We start from the raw sequence: 25,400 nt of genomic DNA, 5'->3' as shown, positions 1-25,400 counted from the left end.
TTTCAAGTTGCTTTTTAAATACATAAAATAAAAATATTGAATAATAATAATAATAATAATAATAATAATAATAATAATAATAATAATAATAATAATAATAATAATAATAATAATAATAATAATAATAATAATAATAATAATAATAATAATAATAATAATAATAATAATAATAATATAAAATCAAATATATACTATATGTGTTTGGTAAATGCATAATATATCAGACTTTATTATTTTAGATAGATTAACTTTAATATTTTAGATAACATAATAGTAAAGATGATAATGGGCGGTCTTTATTGAACTACTAGCGTCAATAATATTACTTGATTTTATCAATATTTAGAAAAAGAGTTAGCAATACGATTAGATCTGTTGAAAACATAATGATATTTACTCTTTATCATGCAAAAATTATAAAGTTATATATTAAAATATGATTTTCAATGTAAACCAGCACCTAATGGTGTATTTTGATAATATAAATTATTGTAATACTATTGTTTTAATTTTAGGTAGGCTGAAGCGCATACTAATAAATTTTTATTGTTTTGATTTCATTTCTTATTAATTTTCCAAGTTGAATGCAAAACAAAATAAATAGCAATATTTTTGGCAGTGTTCAGAATTATAATTGCAACTTTCTAAGAATTTTACTAGCAACATCCTTATAAACCCATGTATTACCGCTGACTTTTTTAAAATGAATACCAGCGATGTTTATAATTTTTACTTTAACAATATGTATTTCAAATTTTACTTTCTCTCTTTTGGCTATTCTTATAACATCATTGTTTTCTCTAGATGGTATAAGATGTAATAGATTAGAACTATTTTCAAACGTTACAGATGATGAACCATTAGTTTCATAATTCTTAACTGTAGATGAATTATCAGGTAATTCATGGGAACCATTGTAGGATCTAACAGGTAAACTAGAAGAACTAAAGGATTCCTTTGAATGCGTATCATGAGGCATTATTGTAGAGTTGATATTTGTATTCTCAGGATTAACATTAAGAGCTGCAACAAATTCATTACTTACTGCTGAACTATTATCTTTATAGGAACCTTTTTGGTGGATTTCATAATGTCTATCTAGTAAGTCTTTTTTATGATTAATTGTGTCTATTGAACCATCGTCCTTGGTTGAATTAGAAAATAACATATAAATACAGGAAAATCCACCTTTAACCTCTTGGAATTCAATACCCGTTTCTTGTAAAACCTTAATGATTTTATATCTTACTACAGGTAAAGGCTTAGAGGAAGTTGTTTGGACAGAAAAAAATCCTCTTAGGAATAATGAGCGTGGGTAATCTATCGACGGCATACTTCCTAATGATGCTTTCCTTGCATTTTCAATAATCTCAGACTCACTAAGATCTTTAGCAAGCATATTCTGATTATTGCAAAGTACTAAAGGATGTCCATGTAATTCTCCTTGTTCTTGGCTAAACATTTCATTATTGGGATGATTTTTCCATTTCTTAACAGTGTTACTTTTGATTGGGTCATGAGAAACTTTGTTGGGAATAACATTTTCATTATTTGTAACATCAGGTCTCAAGAAATTTAACATATTTTGACGTGGATGACCTACTGACAAAGTTCTATTTCTATTTTTGTTAATTGCATAGGTAATATCAAAATCTGTTTGGGAATCAAAGGTTGGGAGAAATCTTTTACTATCTGTCATTGATTGTTCTAATGTTGTATAATGATTGTTATTCGGATATTCTTTATCCTCACTTAAAACACCTTCCTTTCTGCTAAGCAGATGATTATTGTCGTTGTTATTTAAAAAATGAATAATCTTTGTGGTGGTATCATCATTTTCAGACATTGTTCTCTGATGTTTGTTCTGTGATTCTAAATTCTTTTTCAGATAGGTAAAATGGTTTAACATATTATGTTTTTGTTGATTAATATTGCTTTGAGAAGTGGGTATATTTGACCATTCTTCTTTGCTGTTAGGAGTAACTTTGAGAGATAATCTCCTTAAGATAGTATTTATTTTTCCTCTCTCCTGATTATTTAAAGTGGGTGTTTCTTTTATAGTATCTTTATGCTTGCTAATTAAGTCATTCTTGTTCAAAGTAGAGTCTTCTGTCGGAATGGCATTATCTGATGGGTCGAAATGATTTTTTTTGGTTGATGATATATATCCTTTAGCCTTAGCAGTCAACTTTGGTGGTATTAAAATATGTTTTGGACGATCTAATTCTCGAGTGTTTTTCATAGTCACTGTAGTTATTTTATTATTGTTATTTTCACCAGGATTTGACTTTAAAGGTACAGTTGTTGTGTGGTCATCTGAATTATCTGACTTATCTTTTTGATATTTATTAGCCTTATTCTCGATATTTTGGGTAGTTTGTTTTAACAAGGGCTCAGATTTAGTTTCAATATTTTCATCATCGATATTTGTAAAATCATGCATTCGATTATTGATTGTTATATCTTTATTAGATATATTACCATTTCTTTGCAACCATTCCAAAATAAGATGGTAGATTGACAATAATGGATGATACGCTATTAGTGGATCATCAAATGCTAAGTTGATTTTTGGGGACTTTGAATTTAAAAATGCAAATGAATGTAGTTTTTCATGTTCAATTGAAAGATTAATATATTTATCATCTTTAATTATGCTGATAATTTTCTTCTTTGTCTCTATAATATTATCGATAAATTCCAAATGATACATTTCATTTAGTACTTTATTATCGATATTTGATGGAGTCAATGGAGATCTCCATTTTAGATGCGATTCTACTAAAGTTCCATGATATCCATGAAGCATCCAATGATGGTTAACCACCTCTTTTAAAGTTGCTCTATTTAAAGGATTAACTACAAGCATTCTTGTTAATAGAGATATAACTTCGATAGATAGAAAGGAGGGATAATTAACTCTACCTCTTTTAATTTTGTCATGTAAGACACTTGAATTTTCGTCGTCAAATGGGACTTTTCCGCACACAAGAACATAAATTATGACACCGAAGGACCAAATATCGATCTCTGGTCCAATATAAGGTTGAGCACGTAATAATTCAGGAGCTGCAAAATAAAGAGAACCACAGAAAGTATTTAAATGATTAGACTTATTGTAAAGATTTGATAATCCAAAATCAATTAATTTGATTGCGCCATCTTTTGAGATCATAACATTTTCTATCTTTAAATCTCTATGTACTATGTTATTTGCATGTAAATATTCCAATGCTCCTGCTATGCTACGTGCAATCTTTTTAGCCATATTTTCTTTTAAAGAACCATGTTGGATAATATAATCCAAAAGCTGTCCACCAGAAACATATTCAAATACCATATAAAAATGGTTTGACAAGGTGCACATTTCATATAGTTTACAAATATTTGGATGATATAATATCAGCCCTAAAGAGGCTTCTCTTATTGTTCTTTTATCTCTTGAAATTTCTTTTTCTAATCTTTTCTCTCTATCTTGAATCTCAACCTTGTTCCTGGGGTTAGGTAAACTTTGTTGTTTATTTAAGAATATCTTAGTAGCTCGGTTAACTACTTTAATTGCACACAATTCAGCTGTATAACTATGTTTTGCTAATTTAACTTTACCCATGGATCCAGCTCCAACAGTCTCCTGGAAAACCCAATCACCCAATGAAGTCCTATAAAAATGTTTATTTTTGTTTGGTAATATTTGTTCTTCTTGACGGCGATTATGACGAGCCCGTTCATTGTATAGTGGAGACACATCTCTTGTAATTTTTTTAATATTCTCTACCTTAGGAATTTCATCTCTATTATTTGTCCTATCATTAGTGTTGATAGTGGGTATAGTAGTTAAATCAGCACTTTTATTATAAGGGTAGTTTCTTGACCTACAAGTTTTTTCAAAATTGATCTTTGATATGTCTTCAGTATCGTTTGAGAAGTCTTTTAATAACAGTTGATTAATAGTTAAGTCTGTTCTATTATCATTAGTTTCTTCATTGGACGAACGAGCATGATAATGATAGTGCCGTTCCTCTAGATCTCTATCCAAATATTTCAAATTATTTTTGAGAGCGTCATTCGCATTTTGAATAATTTGATTATTGGATGGTTGTGGAATTATTCTGGGAATTCGTTCTTTAATTGTTGAATTTTTTTTAGACAGTTGAGTCTTTTTCTTGAAGGCCTCTTCTGTTGGAACATTTGCATATTCTAATGGGTTCATAATAATAATAATGTAATATATTGAAAATAAAAGCAATAAAACAATATATATATATATATATATATATATATATATATATATAGGCTGTCTTGGTACCTGTACTCGCTTACACAAAACAAAACAAACAAACAAACAAAAGAACCAATAAATTAAATTTATTGATATGATTAATGTATGAATTTTAGGTATTTTTTTATTTTTAGTTTTGATGATAATATATTCTTATGAATACCTAATATATATTTTATATATCTATTTATATGTAACCAAATTTAGTGAAGAGTGTTACTCGTTTATTTCAAACAAATAAAAAATATAAGAATGAATTTAAATATAGATGGTTCAAAAAAAAAAAAGAAAAAAAAGTTTATCAATGACTTCTATAGCAGTAGTTAGATAAATAATATGAGGTTCCAAATATATGTTTTATGATGTTGTTAGTAACAGTAGTTGTGGTAGTGGTGGGAAATTTGATGTGTGTTTAAAAATTGTCAGTTCTTATTTATTTTTCTTAAAAGCATCCTGTTCCTGGGGGGGGAGAGAAGGATTGTTGGTGTAATGGTACCCCTTTGTTATTTTTTGTTTTGTTTTTTTGTATTTTTCGTTTCTTCTTCTTCTTTTGATTTCACTGTTAACCAGAATAAAATTCCATAGATTATGTAGAGGCGAAATTATTGGATTAAGTAAAAATAAAACAACAATATCAGGAACATTCCCCTAATTTTTTATTTTGTTAAGGCAAGAAAGATGAAATAGTAATGAGACAATAATGCTTTGTTTAGCATTGTGTGCTTAATGCAGTATGTGTCAGAAGACAATTCAAAAGAAAATACTATTGTTGAAAAAGAATAATGTTACAAAAGGTATGAGTGTAATATGTGTATTGTGTTTCTTTTTTCTTTGTTTGTTATTTTAATATTTTGCAACAAAATTTAGACAAAAGAAGCAAAAGACAAATATTGTTTCTGTAATTGTTTCTGTATAATAATAAATGACATTCGGATTTTAAGGCATACCCAAGATCCGACTTGTTAGTGCCTTACAGAAAAACAAGAAAAATCAAGAGGAAACAAAGTCATTTAATACTACTACTAATAATAGTAACACATATATTTATTTCATGGAGATAGAAAAAAACAACATAAAGTACTTAGATATTATGTATAGTAAATCCTAAAATAGAACCAATTTGATTTAACAAAACCAAATCAAACAATATATATTTATCTCTATGTATAATATATAGAGATGAATATAGATATATAACGTGGCTGATAACAATTGAAGAGAACTTAGTATTCTTATTTGAAATGCAAATCATATCTATTATCAAGATTATTTTATTTCCAATATCAATGATGCCAGATGTCTTATAATATATTAAATACTTTTCAGGTGTTTGATATCCTGATCTCAGTACCATTTATTGTATCTTTCTTTTGCCTCTTATTCAATTCATTTTCATTATCTACACCATCTCTATCTTCCTCTACCTCTGCATTATTGTTTCCATGATTTATATCTTGCGATTCATGTATATTTTCATTACTATTACTACTATTGTTTTCACTATTATTACTATTTTGTTCATTTTCTTGTTTTTGCTTTAATTTGAGCTGTTTTCTTTCACTCATAATCCTTTGGTATTCGTCCATTTTAGAACTTACAATGTTTTTTAAACCAGGATGACCAATTTGGTCTAATGCCATTAGAATATCGTCCACATTGCAACTCTTTCTATTCTGGTCTTTCGCAATCTCTCTGGCAAATACCAGCAAATGATTTACAAACACAGTAGCACTTCTTTGTAATGCTAATGATGCAGCTTTAGTGACTACTAATTTTCTGTTTGGATTGTTCTCCATTTGCACCTCCTTAATTAAATTCAGTATAGAACTTTTAGGGAACAATAAATCATCTATTGTCAATTTTTCTTGTTCTTTAATGAACGATTGAACTGGGTAATTACCTTGTGCATCCTTTTTCCAACCCTTTGGTGGCATTATATATTGTGTGTAATGTGCAAAAATATATTAGAGGCTATTCTATGTTATGATATGCAATTATATTTTGTCCTCTTCCTTCTTTCATACATATTTTTACAAATACACATATACACACATGCACGCATATATAAATATACATAAATGTGTATAAATATGTGTATTTATAAATATATGTTTATGTATATATTTACATTTCTGATTTATCTAGTGTCTTTTCGGAATTGTTTTTTACAATTGCAATACTGTATTTTTTTTTTGTTTTTTTCTAAAATACCTTTCGTTTTTCCCTTTTGATTTCTTTTTTCGAACAAAACCCCTTAAGGCTTTTGTATTCCGCAGAATATTCCTATCGGAATTGGGCTATCTGAAAAGTATCTTTTCTTTTTTTTATTTTTTTTTTTTCATTTGTTGTCCACCATTCAGTTTTCTTAATTGCATAGCCAGATTGAAAAATTTTAAAATAATACAGTGAAAAAAAAAAAGAAAAAAAAACAAAAATATTAAAAATCGATGCCTTCTCACAACATATGTAAATATATATGCATATTCTATCTATCTTTGTCAAATATTACAATTGTGATTTTATTTCAATCGCTTATATTATTTATTATGCACTTTTCCCAAATCGAATGATCCTTTACAGAGGAAAACCCCATTTTACAATGTTACGTGCTGCATTTAATAAAGTGAAAACAACGTTCTCTGGTAATAACAATACATCTTTTCCCTCGTCTTCTTCTGATTCTAACGAAACTCTCAATATCGATGATTATAATATTGTTAAAGAAGGGAAAGCACAAATACTGTTCCCCAAAAAGGAGACTGTCTTTTATAACCCGATCCAACAATTTAATAGGGATTTAAGTGTTACTTGTATTAAAGCATGGGATAATTTGTACGGACAAAAGATTAACACTAATAATTCTAGGAGTAAAAAGAATAGAAAACGTAGAAAATTAGACACTGGTGAACCAATTGACACTTTTAAAGGTTCCAACTACATAAGAATCCTTGAAGCATTATCTGCTACTGGGCTACGTGCTATCAGATATGCACATGAGATCCCTCATGTTAAAGAAATTATAGCTAATGATCTATTACCTGCTGCCGTGGAATCTATTGACAGAAATATTCAATATAATAAAGTTAGTCATCTAGTTAAATGCAATATGGATGATGCCAATGTTTTAATGTACAGAAATAAAGCCGAAAAGGTTAAGTATCATGTTATTGATTTAGATCCCTATGGAACTGTTACACCTTTTGTTGATGCAGCGTTACAGACCATAGATGAAGATGGTCTAATGTTGGTAACTTGTACAGATTTAGCTGTCCTTGCTGGAAATGGGTACCCGGAAAAATGTTTTGCTCTTTATGGTGGGGTCAATCTTGTGTCTCACGAAGCTACACATGAATCTGCCCTAAGACTAGTATTAAATCTATTAAATCAAAGCGCTGCCAAATATAAAAAAACTGTGGAACCTTTGCTATCCCTAAGTATTGATTTCTATGTCCGCGTCTTTGTTAAGGTCAAGACTAGTCCTATCTTGGTTAAAGATTTACAATCAAACACAATGATAACTTACCATTGTAGTCAATGTGGATCCTATCACAACCAACCACTAGGTAGAAAGACTGAACGCGAGGGCAAGAAAAAGTTAAAACAGATAATTAAATATAGTGTTGCACAGGGCCCACCAGTGGATCAAAAATGTAAGTTCTGCGGTGGTACGTATCACTTCGCAGGACCAATGTATGCTGGCCCATTGCATAACAAAGAATTCGTGGAAGAGGTTTTGAGAATCAATAAAGAGGAACATAAAGATATGGATGATACGTATGGTACAAGAAAAAGAATCGAAGGGATGTTAACCTTGGCCAAGAATGAAATATCTGATGCACCATTTTATTTCAGTCCAAATGTTGTCTCTTCGATCTTAAAATTACAAGTTCCACCACTGAGAAAAGTAGCTGCAGGTCTTGGATCATTAGGATACGATTGTTCCATGACACATGCACAACCATCATCCTTGAAGACTGACGCACCATGGGAGGCGATTTGGTATGTTTTGAGACACTGTGAACCTGATAAAGATATATCTAAAATGAATGAAAGAGGCGTAGGTTATCAGATCATACGAAATATGAATAATTGGCTGCCAAAAGAAAGTAATAGAACTAAATTGTTTGATCCATCGAAATTATCATTTGAAGAAAATGAATTAAGTGGTAAGATAGAAAAATTAAGAAAATTAAAGATCGTTAAGTACCAAGAAAATCCTACTAAAAATTGGGGGCCTAAAGCTCGTCCAAATTCCAGTTAATAGAAACATAAATGAAAACAAAAAAGTAGTAATAATAACAGTAAGAAGAAGAAATTATATGATTTATTTTTGTAATATATTTAATGTTAATATTATTTTATCAAATGTATCATTTATATACATGTTTTATACTGAACTAATAATAATAATAAGTAATGATAATGATAAAAAGAATCAATATATAAAGAAGTCAAAAGAAAAAAGAAAGCAAAAAAAAAATTAATGATATCAAATAAAATTAAAGTGTATATTAGAACAAAAACAAATTTAAAGAGAAGAAGAAGTAGTATTGGAATATGTATATAAAAATAAACAAAAGCAGAATAATTAATTACATATACTTGTATATATAGATATTTTAAAATTCAAGGGTTCTATTTTTCTTTTTATTTTAGTATTTTAATTTTTTTCTATTTTTTGTCGGATTATCTCAATTGTCAAGGCTTCTACTTATAAGTCAGGTAGAGCATTAACTTTCTTATGATACATGTAAAAAGCAGCTGGCCAACCTAATAACAAAGTCAAAGTACCAGCCCATAGGAAAACACCACCAAATCTTTGCTTTAATTCAGTAACGTAAAAGTTTGGACCAACACGACCACCGGTGGAATAAGCCCTTTGTTGTAGTAACAATCTAGAACCTGTTTTTTGGACTGCCTTTGAAAGTTGTAAACGGAACATTTTTACACTATTAATATTGGATGACGATTAAAATATGTGTCTATATTTATTATATAATTTATTGGTAGGATGTTTCTTTTCCACACCGTTCTTCCTTAGTAGCTAGATACACGAGAAGTTGTATTAAATTAATGAATAGCTAAAAAAATGTAATACACGACAACGCTACACAGGTGTTCAAAGACACAGAAGAGCTCACACAAGAATACACACAGAGTAGACTTCAATAAGAAGAGAAATATATATGAACAAACGTAGATATATCTATCTGCAAAAATGCACCAATACTGTCAGAGTAAACATGATGTGACAAAAAGGAGAAGGAAGGGAGGAGGGGGGGGAGTAGAAAAGAAGGAAGACCTTTCGGACACAACTAAGGCGAACAGAGAGAAAGAACCCAACCGATACTAACTCTGTAGAACTTAAAACTCATCAACTAATCTCGTATCCAAGAGAAAAAACATGCGCAGACCCCTCCCCCTCTTCTCTCCCTCTCTCTTTCTTTCCCTTGTCCTTCCAGTTTGTAGTATCTTCCTGCGTGTTCGAGCAGTTATTTCCTTTGGTTTTTATATTTCCAATGGAGCCAAACATAAATTAAAAGTAGAAAAAACCAATTTTTCGTTTAATGGATTACCCTTTTTATTGTATTATTTTTTTCGGTAATAGAGGAGATAAAAGAAAAGGAGAAGACATAGAAAGTTCGAGTCTCTCTGTTTTGTTTTCCTATGTTTCTCGAACTTCGCGATCTTATTGGCAAATCGTTTTGATATGCAATTTGAGAAGAAATAGATACGAAGGAATTTATTATTCATTTAGAGATTATATGAAATGACAAGGAGAAAATAAAAAGAAGTAAATACGTGAATGAAAAACATTATACAAGATATCACTAAGTGCGAGGCATAATAATAGTCGTAAGGAGACAGAGGACTCGACTGTAGAAGAGAAACTTTACGTGGCTTCACGACAAAATGTAACTCTCTCTTGTAGAAATGAAATGAAAAACAACAACAAACAAACAAACAAACAAACTCAAGATTACTATCATTATTTGCTATACATTGATTTTATATAGTTATATATATTTTCGGTATTCTTCCTTTTTTGTTCTTGCTTTTTGTAAGGATGCAACAATAGAACTATTCTAGATGATTTATAATAATAGTTAAAAGAAATATGAGGGCTGAAAGGATTCCTGACAAGATCCATACTATCATAAATGATTTCTCATAACAAGACTTAATAATCGTTAGGGCAAACATAGGTGCCTTATTATGAATCCATTCAATTGATTTATTTGAATGATTTATAATTTCTATAATTTCATCATATGGATGTTTCTTTGATTTTATCTCCATCAAACTATTGTAAATTAATTTCTTAGGGTATATATGTGTCAATGCATCAGCTATTATTAGACCTGATATAATGATTATTATCTCAAAAGTGTAATTACTGGGAATGCTTGCTCGTAATGGTTTAGTGTTCACACACATAATGACAAAACATCCCACAACTACAACCACTAGTAATTTAGAAAATAAATTTAAGTCATTGATCTTCATAGTTATAGTAATCAATACAGTTAGAATCAAGGTGAAGAAGGCTGCTCTATATGATATATGCTCTGATAAAATAGATCCAAATAAAACACCCAACAATAAACAATAAACTCTATCATAATTTCTTTGTAAAATATCTAAATATGTAGATAATGAATAGAAATCGATTGTGGCTAACAATAAAACAGATATTCTTAAAAGTATGGCTAATTTGTCTTGATTATAAGTCGCAATTAATGATAATGAAGAAGTAGAGGAAGAAGAAGAAGACAGAGAAGAAAATAATGACATCATTTTTCCATTTCTAGTTTTATTGTCAATATGAACATATAGTGGAATGATTATTGAAAATGCTAAAATAAATTTGTAAGAATTATCAATAAAAATCAATAAAAATTGAATAGCAATATAACCTACCACTACAAATAAATTCTGTCTATTAATCACATATGATGTCACTTCAATTTGATTCTTTGTATTTGGTAAAACAACAATACTTGATATCATAATTAAACAAATTGTACCATAAAATAGCCAATTGCACATAACTGTATTGAAGAAGATAGCACATAAGGTACCAGCACAGATACATGATGGAATTCTATACCTAATTGATCCAATATTCTCAAAGAATGTTAAAGTCCCTCTTAAAAATAATCCAACCGATATACCTGTTACTAATCTCGACAACAACAATAATGGGAAACAAGGTGTCCAATCTAAGGTAAAAAAACTTAGCATTTCAAATATAGAAACAACAGCTATATTATTTCTAACAGAAAAATTTAATCTAAAATGATTTTGTAACCAATATCCTAAGGCAAGAAATGTTAATAATTGTGAAGTGTTGTAAAATTGTTGGAACTTAGAAGATATAATTGATTGATGGATCCAAGTTTTCCCTAAATCAAACCCGATCACCATAGAAAATAAATAGATAATACTAATAGATATCCATTTCCTCACTGGAGTCAATAAATAAGTAGATTTTATACTTTTTCTACTTAATTCACTATTGTCTTCCTGATCATTTAAATCTAATTCTGGGATGCTATTAACATTAGGAATATTGGAGTTCATTGAATCTACTGGGGCTAAACTACCACGACTAGAAGGTGGAAAGGTTGAACTATGAGGTGTAGTATTGGAAACTTTGGACACATTTTGCTGTTGTTGTCGTTGTTGTACAGACAATAATTCTAACGATGCAGTATCATTATTCCCAATAGATGTCTCTATATTTAGTGGTGGTAATGACGATCTTGACAATAATTGAGATGAAGAATTATGAATAGTGTCATCTATAGGCTTAATAGATTCATATGTATCAGTTACAGTGTTTAATGGTGTATCTTCTGTAATAGTACTATCATCTGGAGATGTGCATGTGGTAGTTATATTATGAACAACAGTATGAAACGGTGATGCAGTAGTGTTATTTTCATTATTTGTATTACTGTTGTTAGTATTTTTATCTTCAGTTGGACATAGGACCTGCTCTTGTTTAGCCTTTTCTTGTCGTTGCTTGTTTTGAATGAAATTTTTCATTCTCTTACGTCTTTTATCCTTTTTACCCATTGTTTAATATATACAAAATTGGTAACAGCTGATCTTTAGTAACAACTAGTACAAGCGTGATTTGTATCTCTGCTATTTGTGTGAAACAACTATACTTTTAAAAGATAATATTTCTTTTTTTATCTTAAACTATATTTTAAATAAATTGATGATGACTATAAAGCAATCTATTCAAACCACATCCGATTAATAATGAGTTTTCTTTCATCAAACTGTCTATATATCGTAAGGGTTCTGTTCTTATCGAAAGGCTGTCAATAGAGGTTAGTATTCCTCGTACCTAAATACATATCTAAAAGAATTTTTTTTTTATATTTGCACTTATTTTTTCCCCCCTTCTCTCCTTTAACACAAAATTGCAGCGATGAGATACTAATTAAATAGGCAAAGTATCACAAATTAATCGTTGACATCTATCTTTCCTTAACTCATATACATACATACATACACACACACATATATATATATGCATGAATATTGGAGTATGTGAAAAGTAATGTTATGAATTGATCTTTGTTTGAGGAAATAGCAAGATCTTATTGTATACCTTTTAGTATTCTCGTATGCTATGATAGTTTTCATTATGCAAAATACATAATAATATAAACGACATATCTTCCTTTATACTTCGTTCTTCATTAAGTAAGTAATCCTTAAATTATAATGTATCACCACAAAATGATAGTTCCATGCATGGTATAAAACTTTTCAGTAAATCATGATGCTTATTTAAATTTGCATCTGTTCTAAAAGGTGACAATGGCTCTTTTAAAATATGACAAACATGCTTCCTATATTCAGTATCATGATACTGTGTAATAATACATATTTTATCATTAAAGATTATACTGTCTCCAGCAACATCCTCATCATTTTCACTGTACTCTTTCTTTATAATTGTATCATTTGCAATATGTATACCTGTTACATCTTCAATATTTGCATACGGAATTTTTACATCTTTTTTAACACTATGATCATTATAGTCCATCAATCCTAATTTTATCTGATACTCTGTATTGTCTAATATTTTAACTATATAAATTATTATTTGGTTATCTCCGAAAGTAGTCATTTCAATATCTAACAATGCAATAAATTTAGATCCATAGATATGATTCATAAATGGGATAAAATCTCCTATCACTAAACCACTAGTCAATAATTCTATAACATACAGTTTATTAACCTTTTGTAATTGATCTTTGCATAATTTAATAGTTTCTAAAAATGTTGAACTGTCTAATATGTCATATTTTGTGTCTCGTCCGAATATTATGTCGAGACCGTCCATAATTTGGAATCCATAACTACTGTCACTGTTAATATCCAAATTATCTATATGATCCTCATCTATTACAGAATTTCTTTTATCATCTAGCCATATTAATAATATTTTCAATAAAGAATTCTCATGAGTGATAATTTTGATTTTTTCTATAGTTTTCTTTAATAACTCTTGACATTTTTTTATAATCTGTTTAGCCTCTATTATTGAGATCTGTTCTAATTCAGCCATTTTTCCTTGATTGATTAATTGTATAGATAATAGAATAGATTGTAATTGATTAGTTAATATAAGTAGCCTTTCTATCACCGGAATAATACACATCATCAATATCTGTGTTGTTGTTTTATAAGCTTGATCAATCATAACCTGTAACATCTCCAAATTTTTCTCACTTAATGAATATTTTAGCCAATCTGCTAATTTATTAGACACTATCCCATCAAAGAACAATGTAACCAAATGCTCATATATATTAAAACCATGTATCTCTTCATCTTTTAGTTTATGTGTAAAAGTTAAAAATGGTAAAACTAAATCCTGTAGTATAGTATTAATATGATATTTCCAAAATTCAAAATAATCATCTATTAGAGAGTATGTTTGTATTAAAGTCAAAAATTTTCCTTTACTATTATTGTTTAAGATACTCCTGACATCAATCTCTTTTATGAAACCATTTTCATAGTAACAGCTATATAATCCGTCGGTTTCCTTTAATATCTTACAAAGTTTCTTATTAGGATTTGAATCGGATAAATTAATAATATATTCACCATCTATTACCAGCACAAAACTATCTGTGACAGATTGATGTAAAAGATGGATATCAATAATTTTCTGTTTGTAAGTTCTCCAGATAGGGACTTGCGGGACATACAAAGACATGTTCGGAGGCTCATCCTTTGAATTATATTTGACCAGTTTAGGCAATAGATCCAAAATATCATAATTAAAAGACATTGATTCATTTTCATCATATCGATCTTTTCTAATTATTATTCTATCCCAATACCCAAAGTCTATATCATTTAATTTTGTGCGTAAAAAGGCAACCAATTTGCCATTTTGGAGCATATCATTTATTCTAATTGATCCATCTTTAAAGAATATAGTCAAGTATTTACCATTAATCAGGTCCCAATTGCATGTGACCACTTGATTCAAGTCTCTAATAAATATTGAGGAAACCAAGTTTTGAGACTTATTGTTATCATTATCATTATCATTATTATTATTGTTATTAGTAAGACCTTTATGGAGCCTTTTCACTTGAATTGATTTTTCTCCTCTAGTAGCATAAACTTTTAATTGTTTATTAAATGTAGCATAATATCCCTCTTTAGGTGTCAACAACCCATTTAATAACATTCTAGGAATAGAATTCAAAGTCAATAAGGTGAGAAGGATACAGTTTTAGTTAAATAACCAAGTAGTTAATTTAGTTTTCTTTGTTTTCTGGCTAGTTCTTAGGGAGGAGATCAACTATAAAAAGTTTTATAACTTTATCCTTCTTCCACCCAATAATAATAGAAATATTACACTTACGATCTCCTATTGATCAGTTACTTTGACGTCTTCTACACTCTACATGCTTCTTCATATATGCAAGTGTCCCTTCTTTAATTTCAAATAGCACCAAAAAAATACATAAATATTAAAACTAAAGAGTGAAAACAAAATATATTCAACATATAAATGCGCCGATTAAAAGAAAGCATATATACTTCTTTTCTGATTGTTGATAGTGTGTCTTAATTTGAGCAAGTACGGTTAATCTGACAGGACTAATCAGTTGAACATAAATCAGGGAATAACAAACCAGAAGTGACACTATATGTTATATAACAATGTTTAAAAAGGAACCTAGAGTGAAAGCATTAAGTAATTTAAAAAATTCTGAAAGAAAGAAATTACAAACTAGGATTCAAACACAATTCAATGACCCTGAATTTAAATTTCGATCAAATGTTATTAAACAAACCAATTTTGTGTCAACAGTAACAGAGGGAACCATTTACACTGACGATGATGGCAATATCCCAATTTTCTTCAAAGAGAAACATAATGATACCATCTATCCAACAATTTACACCTGTTGGTCATATCCTAGATTAATTCCTGCTGTCCTGACTCATAAAGTTGTATTACAAGACCATATCTTTAATGGTGCAAACTTAATGATCTCTGGTACCGTACCACCATTTGATTCTCGTTTACAACAAAATGTGATCTGTGGTATTGTGGATAAAATTTCACCAAATGTAGTTCTGGCTATTGGAATAGTAGAATTGGCTGATTTGACTCGATACAATGAAATTGGTGTCTTGGGTCAGAGTGGTGTTGCCGTTAAAATTATTCATCATTTAGAGGACGGATTGTTTAAAGAATTTAAAGTAAGACTAGATGTCCCTGACTCTACTCAAATTGAAAGCCATGAGGATACAAATATAGTGCAGGACGATGAAGAAATGAATAATTTTGCATCTATTGCTACTAATAATACTGCAGATGCCATCATAGAAAGCAGTTCAAATCATAACATCAAGGTTAAAGAAATAGCAGAAGTGTTAGAGAAATTAAGCATGGAAGATGTTGATTATTTTATGACAAGAACTCTGTACTATACAATTAAACAAGATCAAATATTGAGTACACCAATCAATGCCTCAACTTTTATCTCCAATCATATCATGAAAAATCTACCACCCAATTTAAATCATGAAGAAATCAATGTAAAGAAAAGTTCCTGGAAGAAGACAGCCAAATATTTAAAGCATTTTGAAAAGGAAGGGTTTTTAAAATTAAAAGGAAAGGGTGATGATTTAATAATAGTTCAAGTCAATAAGGAAAAAGATGAAATTAAAAACTTTGTTCCATATAAAGTTTCAAATCAAATGTCAAACAACAACAGCAACAACAATGATGTGAATAATAAAGGCAATGGAAATAGTAATAAGACCGAAAAAAATAATTCTGCTAATAATAGTTTCACTGTAGAAACATTATATAAGCCAACATCAGAAATGAAAACATTTTTGCCACAACAATTGGCAAGTATACATTCTGAGAAGCAAGATAATCCTCCAAACTTTGTACAAACTGAATATTATACAATTTCTACTATCAAAGAGGTGATAGATTTTTATATCAAAAAGTATTCTTTAGTGAATCAAAAAAATCCAAAGACAATCTTATTGGATGATTCATTGTTTAAAATGGTTAATAAAAGTGTTAAATCACCCAAATTCGATAGAATAATCCCAAGATCCCAAATAATGGAAGCTATTGTAACTAACAATTTCAATGAATATTATAAAATTTTTGATAAAGCTGGCACCCCATTATTCAAGGCTCCAAAGAGAGGTTCCGTCCCACATATCAATATTGTGACCGAGCTGAAGATTGGTAGAAAGATAGTTACAAGAATCAATAATTTTGAAGTGTATAATATAGATTCAGAAAAAATCGCCTCTGATTTGAGAAAATTATGTAGTGGTTCAACTACTATCAGCGAAACACCTCAATTTGGTTTGGAGGTGCAAATCCAAGGGCCGCATGGATCAACTATTATCCAGTACTTAAATGATAAAATCGGGATTCCGAATAAATGGATTGACTTTGAAAATAAATTAAAGAACAAGAACAGAAAGAAATAGAAAATGAAATGAACAGGCGAAGCATATAATATGCAAAACTTATACATAACATTAAGATAATAAATATTAAAGACCATTGTATACATGTACGATTATATAGAGTATACATATCGGACAAACTACTAACCAATTTGCCTCTTTCTGGCTTTCCCTCTTCATTTCTCTCTATGTTCTTCTTAAAAAGTTGAAACAAACTCGAAGGATCTTATTCATTTTTATTTTATTTCTTTATTTTTTTTTTTTTTTTCACAGCTTCTTTTGTGCGAAAAGAGAACAAAATAAAATTGAAAGGGAGCGGATGAGTAATTGTAGATCAACTAAGAACAATGTTGTCAAGTTAAATATATCTAAGTCTTCATCGAGGAATTATTCAATTTCTCGATAAGTTAAGAGTAATTAAGTGTCAAGAGAAAAGTGTGGCTAAATTTACCTGGCCTTCACTAGAAAGTTACTGAAGTAGCCAAATCCGAGAAAAGAGTAAAGAAGGGACATTTACGATCGTGAATACATATTGTTAAGATATTAATATAACCAATGTTATCAAACATGCTTAAATTCTCCTCGAGTAAGGGGTTATTACCATTCTCTAATTTAATTTTGAAAAATTTATTTTCTACCACAAACAAGAGATTGATCTTGCAAATGGATGACTCCTTAGATATATCCATCAATTCAAACGTAAGTAAGTTAACTAAAGAACAATTGAAACGCAGGGAATTGAAACGTAAAGTGAAACAAAAGATTAAAGCCAGATTACCTGCACATGCCGACCCATTATATGTGACTATTCCCAATGCCTTAAGAATCATTAGAGCATTGGAAGTAGGTCAACCAGAATCTCAACAGACTATCTCTATCACAATACAAGTGATTAATGAAAAGGGTGTGACTCCATTGAATGGCGATATCCAATTGCCTCATCCCTTAAAGGCTTCTAGAATCATTGCTTTTAGTAATGACTCTGAAAAATTGCAAAAAGTATCGTCTTTATGTATGGCGACAGGTGGACAAGATTTAATAGATAAGATAGTTAATGGAGATTTACCGGTCACTGAGATTGATAAATCCTTTGCCACATCAGATATTTTGCCTAAATTGAATCAACAACTAGGTAAATTGCTGGGTAGACGTGGGGTCTTACCTAACGTTAAAAAGGGCACTGTAGCCGAAGATTTATTACAATTGATTCAAAATAATGTTAGTAAAATACCATTTAAACAGCATGGTACTGAGACAGCATCCATTAACATTAGTGTTGGCAAATGTTCAATGTCAGATCAACAGATTTTGGAAAATATTATTGCAGCTAGAAATGCAGTGATGGATGCAGCTAAAATACAAAAGGATAAAGCTGCAAAGAAACATCAGGTTAGTATCTTAGGGCGAACCACTTTAACTAGTACACATGGTCCTGGATTGGTCATTGATTTTGTTTAAATGGACAAAAACAAACGAACAAGCAGGCAAACAAGCAAACAAAAAATAATAAAAAGGACATTAGTCTATCAATAATTAAATAAGCAAAATTGAATGAGACTTAAATCAAAAATGAAATAACATACTAATAAAGTTAGTCAATGATATTATGTATCTTTATATTATTTTTTATTATTACCATGTATATAAAACACAAAATAAAATAAAATAAAATAATAACGTCATCAATACACACACACACACACATATATATATATATATATATCTAAAGAATATTCCTTAAACTTTTTAGATGCTAAATAAAAAAATATTTACATGAGACATGGAACAGTAAAACAAAAAGAATAGTCACAATAGGAAGACTCTGAACAGTTTAATGAGACAAGTACCATCTGCCTTTATCTTTTCTAGTTTTAATCATCTTTGATTTAAATTTATCTTTCAGTCTGGCTAAAAACCCAAACTTTCTTTTACGTTTCAAAGTGCTTGGCTGATATGTGTTACCACGAGACTTCCACCTTCTTTGTTCAATGGCAGATAATGGGCCATTATTCATTGATGATACGATAGAATTTGAAGTGGGAACACCAACAGGGGACAATAAACTCTTGAGGACCAATGGCTTATTAATACCTTGAGCCAAAATAGATCTTCCATAGAATGATACAAGGGACATCTTTATTTGAAATATATGGATACGTTATGTTTTCAATAATGTAAAAAGGGAGTAAGTATATATATATATGTTGGAATATGAATCAGTAGAGACTTGTAGAATTCAGACAGTCACAAAGAAAATAAATAAGAAGAATAGCAGGAAAAATTAAGACACCACTCTCTATTTGCAGTTAGTTTTATGGAGTAGACATATGTATATATCCAAAACACACAATCTTAAGGCCAGGCAACCGCCCAACGTCTACTGTCTTGCATAAGTACTCTTTTATGTCCATTTTTATCAACAGATCTTGCTTATTCTTCATTAAAATAAAAATAAAAAAAAAAAGACAACTTTTCCTTAGATTTTTCATAAGTTTTGTGGCTTGTTTTATTCTCAACTCGAAATAACATCAACAAAAAAAAAAACAAAGTTTGAAAAGGGAGAAAAAAGAGAAATAAAATAAAAATAAAAAGATACAAAAGAGGAGAAAGAGTGTGTGATCCTAGGAAAGACGTTGAAAAAATTATTCAGGTAACCGAGAAAACAAGTGATCCAGATTAAATAGATTGTTAACACCATTAAATTATTAAACAGATTACTTTTCATAGGACGTGGGTCCAACACTGATAGATAATAAAATAAAAAATATGAATAATATTGTCCACACAGATAAAGAAAACTCTATTATACCTAGTACCCCATTGCAGCAATTGAAACCACAAAGTCTTGATGGGCTAACGAGAACCAAGAGTAAAAGAGGGGCTAGTTTGTCACCAACAAAAAGATTACCATTTGCTGCAAAGGATAATAATGTTTCGAGTTTCAACGTATCGAAAAACCTGTTTAGTAATATTGTTAAACAACCATTGGTTGATAGAAATAAAAATAAGGATACAGGAAGGGATAATACAAAAAGATTGAAGAAGTATGGGTCAATATTGGATATTAACAACGATAACAATAGGCATAAACTATCGCTTCGATCGTCCCATAGTATTAATTTACCAAGAACAAAAAGTTTGATCTTAAAGGATCCGATCGATTCAAATAAATCTGATAAAGTTAGTAAACGTGGTGAAAGTGAGAGTGAAAGTGGGAGTGATGAAGAATGGAGTCATTTTAAGAATAATTCATTGAAATTAAAGTTACAAAATGTGTTAGATAAGAAAGCATCAAATACCAACGTGAAGAGTGATGTGCATCAAGATGATGATATTGAATATAGATCGAAAGACGTAGATGAAATACCATATATCCCAGATGGTTACATACCATTTTCACAAGAAGATTTAAACAAGTTGTCTGAATATCATCCATATAATGTTTTAATAAATGGAACCATAGTGAAACATGACGAAGAGGAAGAAAATACAGCATTTATACTAAATAATAACCTATTCAATAATTCTCAGGATAAAGAATTAACAATAGTATCTCCTACACTTTTACCATTAGAAACATGTTTAAATACTAGTGTAGATGATGATCATCATAATGATCATAACACTAAGATATCATATAATAAGACTTTAAAGCAAGATAGCTACATAACAGAGAATGAACCATTAGATTTATTACCAATAGATATAGAATATAATGGCGATGGATTGAATGACGATGATATAGTAGATCTAATTGACAATGATATTTAATCGACAATAAGAAAAAAAGAAAAAAAGAAAGAACAAAGGGAGAACATATAGATATGTATACATATACATTTGTAACACTAACAACGGTTTCACTTTATTTATTTATTTATCTATTTATCATATTCTTAATATATATCATATTCGTTAACTAAGATCAAATAACATCTATGACTAAAATTGTTACTCATTAATCCCCTGAGATAAATAGATATATAAATATTATTATTATTACTATCATTACTCATATATACACTTTTGCTAATCATTTTGAACTATATACAATTTCCATATATTAATAATATATCTTTTATTACAATTTTTTATTTAATTTGCTCAATGCATTACACGTTCATAAATATTACCACAGAAATAAATGTCTAATTGAGCAAATAAGAGAAAATTTTTAACGGAGGTCGTTCCTGCAGCAATTACACCGATGACTAATTAATTGGATGCATTCAACATGACTCAGGCTTATTATAAAAGCAACATAAGAATTAATATTTATTCCCGGTGCCTGTGAGTCATCTTCTATAATCATTTGAATACAATGTTTCTGAGAAAAAATTTTTTTTGTGTAGAGTAATTTAAATTATAATAAATTGACTTAGATAATATCTAGCAGATAACCATAATTACAAACACACAACTTTATCTCCTTCCTCCCACCTCTTTCTCTTCCTCCTCTTCTTCTGCCTGTCACATTTTGTATCATAAAGAAACAGACACAGAAATATTAAAGAATATCATGGTAGAACAAACTTTTCAACCAGCACCCAAGTTGGGTTTATGTGATTTAAATCAAAATATTATTGATGCAGAATATGCTATTAGAGGTGCTATTCCAACTAGAGCAGAAGAGTTAGAATTCCAATTGAGCACAACAACAGATGGAGATTTACCATTCAATAATGTGGTCTATGCAAGTATTGGTAATCCACAGCAATTAGATCAAAAGCCTTTAACCTTTACAAGACAAGTCATTTCAATCTTGCAATACCCTGAACTTATAAAATCCAAAGATGTTTTAATTGCGAATGGTTTATACAAGAAGGATGCATTCGACAGAGCATGCAAATTATTAACACAGATCGGTAAATCAGTTGGTGCCTATACATGTACCCAAGGTGTCTATGGTATTAGAGAAACTGTAGCAAACTCCATATTTCGTAGAGATGGGTTTCCTGCGGATCCAAATGATATATTTCTTACAGATGGAGCATCAAAAGCCGCCACTTACTTACTTTCAATTCTTTGCAAAGATAAATCTACTGGTATTTTGGTCCCAATACCGCAGTATCCATTATACACAGCTTCTATTACTATGTATAATGCTACTATGTTACCATACTATTTAGATGAATCTTCAAATTGGTCCACCAATGCAGACGAAATTGAACAGATTGTTGTTGATTCCATTGCAAAAGGAATCAAACCTCGTGTCATTGTTGTTATTAACCCAGGTAATCCAACAGGCGCTGTATTATCATTTGATACCATAGCTAAAATATTTAAGGTGGCTGCAAAATATGGTATTGTAGTCATTGCAGACGAGGTTTATCAAAATAATATATATTATGAAGAAGTCCAATTTTATTCTATGAAAAAGGTTTTAAGAACTTTACAAAGAGACGAAACTGGCTATGAGAACGTTCAGCTGGCTTCTTTACATTCGACATCAAAAGGTGTATTCGGTGAATGTGGTCAAAGAGGTGGTTATATGGAAATTGTTGGGTTTACTGATGAAGTCAGACAGGTCATAACTAAATTAGCATCCATTTCAATATGTTCTGTCGTAACAGGTCAAGCTCTTGTGGATTTAATGGTGGACCCACCAAAAGAAGGTGATGATTCTTACCAATTAGACAGGACTGAAAGACTAACAATTCATAACAACATGAAAGAACGCGGGTTTTTGCTATATGAAATTTTTTCCAAATTGGAAGGTATTAACTGTCAAAAACCACAAGGTGCAATGTATTTATTCCCAACTTTATTACTACCTAAAAAGGCATTGGAAGAAGCAAAAAAATTGAATCTGTTACCGGATGAATTTTACTGTTTACGTCTGTTAGAAGCTACTGGGATATGTACTGTTCCAGGATCGGGTTTTGGTCAAGTTGATGGTACTTGGCATGTAAGAACAACCTTTTTGGCGCCAGGTACAAAATGGATTAAAGATTGGGAAACTTTCCATAAAGAATTTTATGATCAGTACCGTGATTGAACTTTTTTCCTATTCACTATCATTTTTTTTGTCATTTTTACCATTTTATTTATTGGTTTTGCATGTTTCAATACATCATCTTTTTTACTACTTATTGGCTTATTCAATGCTTATAAAGTCATTTAATTACTATTAAATTAAAAAGTTCACTATAGGAATACTTCAATTAATGTAGAGTACATATATATATATACATATATACATCAAAAGAGGAGTTTATTGTTTTCCTTTTACTATTATTATAAATAGCCATGTCATATCTTTAATATTCTTTTTTCTTACAGTTCTCTTGATATATTCGACTCTTCATCTCCAACGACAAAAAGATGAGCTTTCTTTTTTGTAGGTTCATCCTCTTCATCATCTATGTCTCTTGAACGTCTATCAGAAGATGGATTTTGAATATATGCAGTAGAAGAATCTACTATTTCACATGATTCGTCTGTTATCCTGGATACAGGTTCCATTTCTTGAGTACTCTGTGGTAATTGTTCTAAATTAAGTCCATTATTAGTTCTTTGCAATGTTTCAATAGAGGTGGTAAGAGTATCACCATTGATATCTTCCATATCTCGGGTGTTATCAATTTTCTCGTTAATGATTGTATTTGTAACGTCATCTGAAGATTTGGCAATTACTATTTTTTGTTTCATGGCTTTTGAAGGATTTCTTTCCGATTGCATATCTTTGTATTTGGCAATCACAACTTCATCATCACTATCACTTATACTGTTCATAATTTCAAAAGCGTCATCTTGATTTGTGAGATTGCTAGTAGTATTTTCTTGATTCTGTTGCCCTTCGTCGTTCTCATTGTTTTCATTTTCATTTTCGACTTCCAGATATATACATCCCTTACCAACCTTTACAATATTTGAACCTGTTGCTTTGTACATATAATTAGATCTCTTGACTCTAAATTTCTGCTTCAAATTAGGAACGTTGCAACTTAGAAAATTTGCTGGAACACCTCTAATTTGAATATCGTATAGATAATTACGACGGTTACAACATTTTAAAAGTAACATATTCCAATCCTTAATCCCCTCCTTCTTGTGTTTAAGAAACCTTTGTCTAGTATGATTTAGTGATCCTACATGAAACAATTCATGCTTTTGTCCAGTACCTAATCCAATATCTAACGAGTACTTCTTTGCAATAGTCTCAAAGATATCGAACATGTCTTGCCAATTTAGAGAAGTTGATTCAATAAATATAGGTAATCTTGGTAAAAGTAATAACATTTCAGCTACTTTTGGAACAATTCTTTTAAACTTAGTACTCTTCAATGGCATCATCCACAAAAATCTAGAATAATAATCTCTGCAGTAAAGCACATGACTATATTTCCCCTCGATCAACTCACCTGGGTATGGTTCGAATATTTCAAAATGGACTCTTTCTAATGGCAGTAACCCATTATGGACATTAAATGATCTGACTTTTACCAGTGGCGTTAATTTTTTTTCTGGATTGCATTTCGTACAGAACTGCACCGTCTTCTCGACCAAGTCACGACTCACATTAGCATAAAATTCCCATAAACCTTGGTGAACATGTCGAGCAGCTGGATGTGAGTTTAAAAGATGGCATCCCATAATCATATCAAATGTGTAAATAGGATTAAATATCACTCTATTGTCTTTCAGTTGATCGCGGATCAACCCATTTTCATCTTTATAATATCTTCGATGTAAATACATAACTTTACGACTTACATCACCATTATTGTCATAAGGATATAGCTGTTGTATAGTCTCTTTAGTGACATTTTCATTTACAAATAACTCAAACATATCCTGAGTCATCCTTCCATTAATACTTTGACAATATTTGACTACTTCTCTTTCACCTCTTTGTAAAAATTCTTTGTCAACATCATCGCCCATGTATTTAGTGTATCTTTCCCCAACTAATGGGATTAATACAGGCTCATGTCTGCCCTTTTGTTGACTCTTCAATCTAGGACGTGCAGGATCAAAATTTAAATTTCTTTCTAATAAATCAGCTCTTTCCTTATTTTTTTCTAAAGCAGAATCCATATCATATAATCTATAATGCAGGTTAATTCACAACGCACTCGGAATAACATTCACTCTATTTTCCTCTTTCTAC

The 25,400-nt window shown here is 30.0% G+C and overlaps 12 protein-coding genes across 12 annotated transcripts; 5 read left to right on the top strand and 7 right to left on the bottom strand.

Annotated features, from left to right (window-relative positions):
* Nucleotides 1-628: 628 nt before the first annotated feature.
* On the bottom strand, nucleotides 629-4,210 carry KIN1 (serine/threonine protein kinase KIN1; the record flags this gene model as incomplete). The annotated part of the gene is made up of 1 exon (XM_064858521.1): nucleotides 629-4,210. One exon carries the CDS (start codon nucleotides 4,208-4,210, stop codon nucleotides 629-631), a length of 3,582 nt encoding a protein of 1,193 aa, XP_064714344.1.
* Nucleotides 4,211-5,601: 1,391 nt separating this feature from the next.
* On the bottom strand, nucleotides 5,602-6,213 carry DPB4 (DNA polymerase epsilon noncatalytic subunit; the record flags this gene model as incomplete). Its single annotated transcript, XM_064858520.1, has 1 exon — nucleotides 5,602-6,213. One exon carries the CDS (start codon nucleotides 6,211-6,213, stop codon nucleotides 5,602-5,604), a length of 612 nt encoding a protein of 203 aa, XP_064714343.1.
* Nucleotides 6,214-6,755: 542 nt separating this feature from the next.
* TRM1 (tRNA (guanine26-N2)-dimethyltransferase) lies at nucleotides 6,756-8,540 on the top strand (the record flags this gene model as incomplete). The annotated part of the gene is made up of 1 exon (XM_064858519.1): nucleotides 6,756-8,540. One exon carries the CDS (start codon nucleotides 6,756-6,758, stop codon nucleotides 8,538-8,540), a length of 1,785 nt encoding a protein of 594 aa, XP_064714342.1.
* A 450-nt stretch (nucleotides 8,541-8,990) lies between these two features.
* COX26 (Cox26p) lies at nucleotides 8,991-9,221 on the bottom strand (the record flags this gene model as incomplete). The annotated part of the gene is made up of 1 exon (XM_064858518.1): nucleotides 8,991-9,221. One exon carries the CDS (start codon nucleotides 9,219-9,221, stop codon nucleotides 8,991-8,993), a length of 231 nt encoding a protein of 76 aa, XP_064714341.1.
* A 1,139-nt stretch (nucleotides 9,222-10,360) lies between these two features.
* Nucleotides 10,361-12,361, bottom strand: VBA4 (Vba4p; the record flags this gene model as incomplete). The annotated part of the gene is made up of 1 exon (XM_064858517.1): nucleotides 10,361-12,361. The coding sequence occupies one exon, from the start codon at nucleotides 12,359-12,361 to the stop codon at nucleotides 10,361-10,363; it is 2,001 nt and encodes a 666-aa protein (XP_064714340.1).
* Nucleotides 12,362-13,019: 658 nt separating this feature from the next.
* On the bottom strand, nucleotides 13,020-15,020 carry APC4 (anaphase promoting complex subunit 4; the record flags this gene model as incomplete). Its single annotated transcript, XM_064858516.1, has 1 exon — nucleotides 13,020-15,020. The coding sequence occupies one exon, from the start codon at nucleotides 15,018-15,020 to the stop codon at nucleotides 13,020-13,022; it is 2,001 nt and encodes a 666-aa protein (XP_064714339.1).
* A 479-nt stretch (nucleotides 15,021-15,499) lies between these two features.
* On the top strand, nucleotides 15,500-17,308 carry TMA64 (Tma64p; the record flags this gene model as incomplete). Its single annotated transcript, XM_064858515.1, has 1 exon — nucleotides 15,500-17,308. The coding sequence occupies one exon, from the start codon at nucleotides 15,500-15,502 to the stop codon at nucleotides 17,306-17,308; it is 1,809 nt and encodes a 602-aa protein (XP_064714338.1).
* A 534-nt stretch (nucleotides 17,309-17,842) lies between these two features.
* Nucleotides 17,843-18,745, top strand: MRPL1 (mitochondrial 54S ribosomal protein uL1m MRPL1; the record flags this gene model as incomplete). The annotated part of the gene is made up of 1 exon (XM_064858514.1): nucleotides 17,843-18,745. The coding sequence occupies one exon, from the start codon at nucleotides 17,843-17,845 to the stop codon at nucleotides 18,743-18,745; it is 903 nt and encodes a 300-aa protein (XP_064714337.1).
* A 373-nt stretch (nucleotides 18,746-19,118) lies between these two features.
* Nucleotides 19,119-19,421, bottom strand: MRX14 (mitochondrial 54S ribosomal protein bL34m MRX14; the record flags this gene model as incomplete). Its single annotated transcript, XM_064858513.1, has 1 exon — nucleotides 19,119-19,421. The coding sequence occupies one exon, from the start codon at nucleotides 19,419-19,421 to the stop codon at nucleotides 19,119-19,121; it is 303 nt and encodes a 100-aa protein (XP_064714336.1).
* A 632-nt stretch (nucleotides 19,422-20,053) lies between these two features.
* On the top strand, nucleotides 20,054-21,058 carry PDS1 (securin; the record flags this gene model as incomplete). Its single annotated transcript, XM_064858512.1, has 1 exon — nucleotides 20,054-21,058. The coding sequence occupies one exon, from the start codon at nucleotides 20,054-20,056 to the stop codon at nucleotides 21,056-21,058; it is 1,005 nt and encodes a 334-aa protein (XP_064714335.1).
* Nucleotides 21,059-21,806: 748 nt separating this feature from the next.
* ALT2 (alanine transaminase ALT2) lies at nucleotides 21,807-23,285 on the top strand (the record flags this gene model as incomplete). The annotated part of the gene is made up of 1 exon (XM_064858511.1): nucleotides 21,807-23,285. The coding sequence occupies one exon, from the start codon at nucleotides 21,807-21,809 to the stop codon at nucleotides 23,283-23,285; it is 1,479 nt and encodes a 492-aa protein (XP_064714334.1).
* Nucleotides 23,286-23,563: 278 nt separating this feature from the next.
* FOB1 (replication fork barrier binding protein FOB1) lies at nucleotides 23,564-25,327 on the bottom strand (the record flags this gene model as incomplete). Its single annotated transcript, XM_064858510.1, has 1 exon — nucleotides 23,564-25,327. One exon carries the CDS (start codon nucleotides 25,325-25,327, stop codon nucleotides 23,564-23,566), a length of 1,764 nt encoding a protein of 587 aa, XP_064714333.1.
* Nucleotides 25,328-25,400: the final 73 nt, after the last annotated feature.

The sequence above is a fragment of the Arxiozyma heterogenica genome, assembly GCF_036370985.1.
Source record: "Arxiozyma heterogenica strain weizmannii chromosome Unknown scaffold_18, whole genome shotgun sequence".
Classification (NCBI taxonomy): Eukaryota; Fungi; Ascomycota; class Saccharomycetes; order Saccharomycetales; family Saccharomycetaceae; genus Arxiozyma; species Arxiozyma heterogenica.
This window is presented reverse-complemented; position numbering and strand designations above follow the sequence as displayed.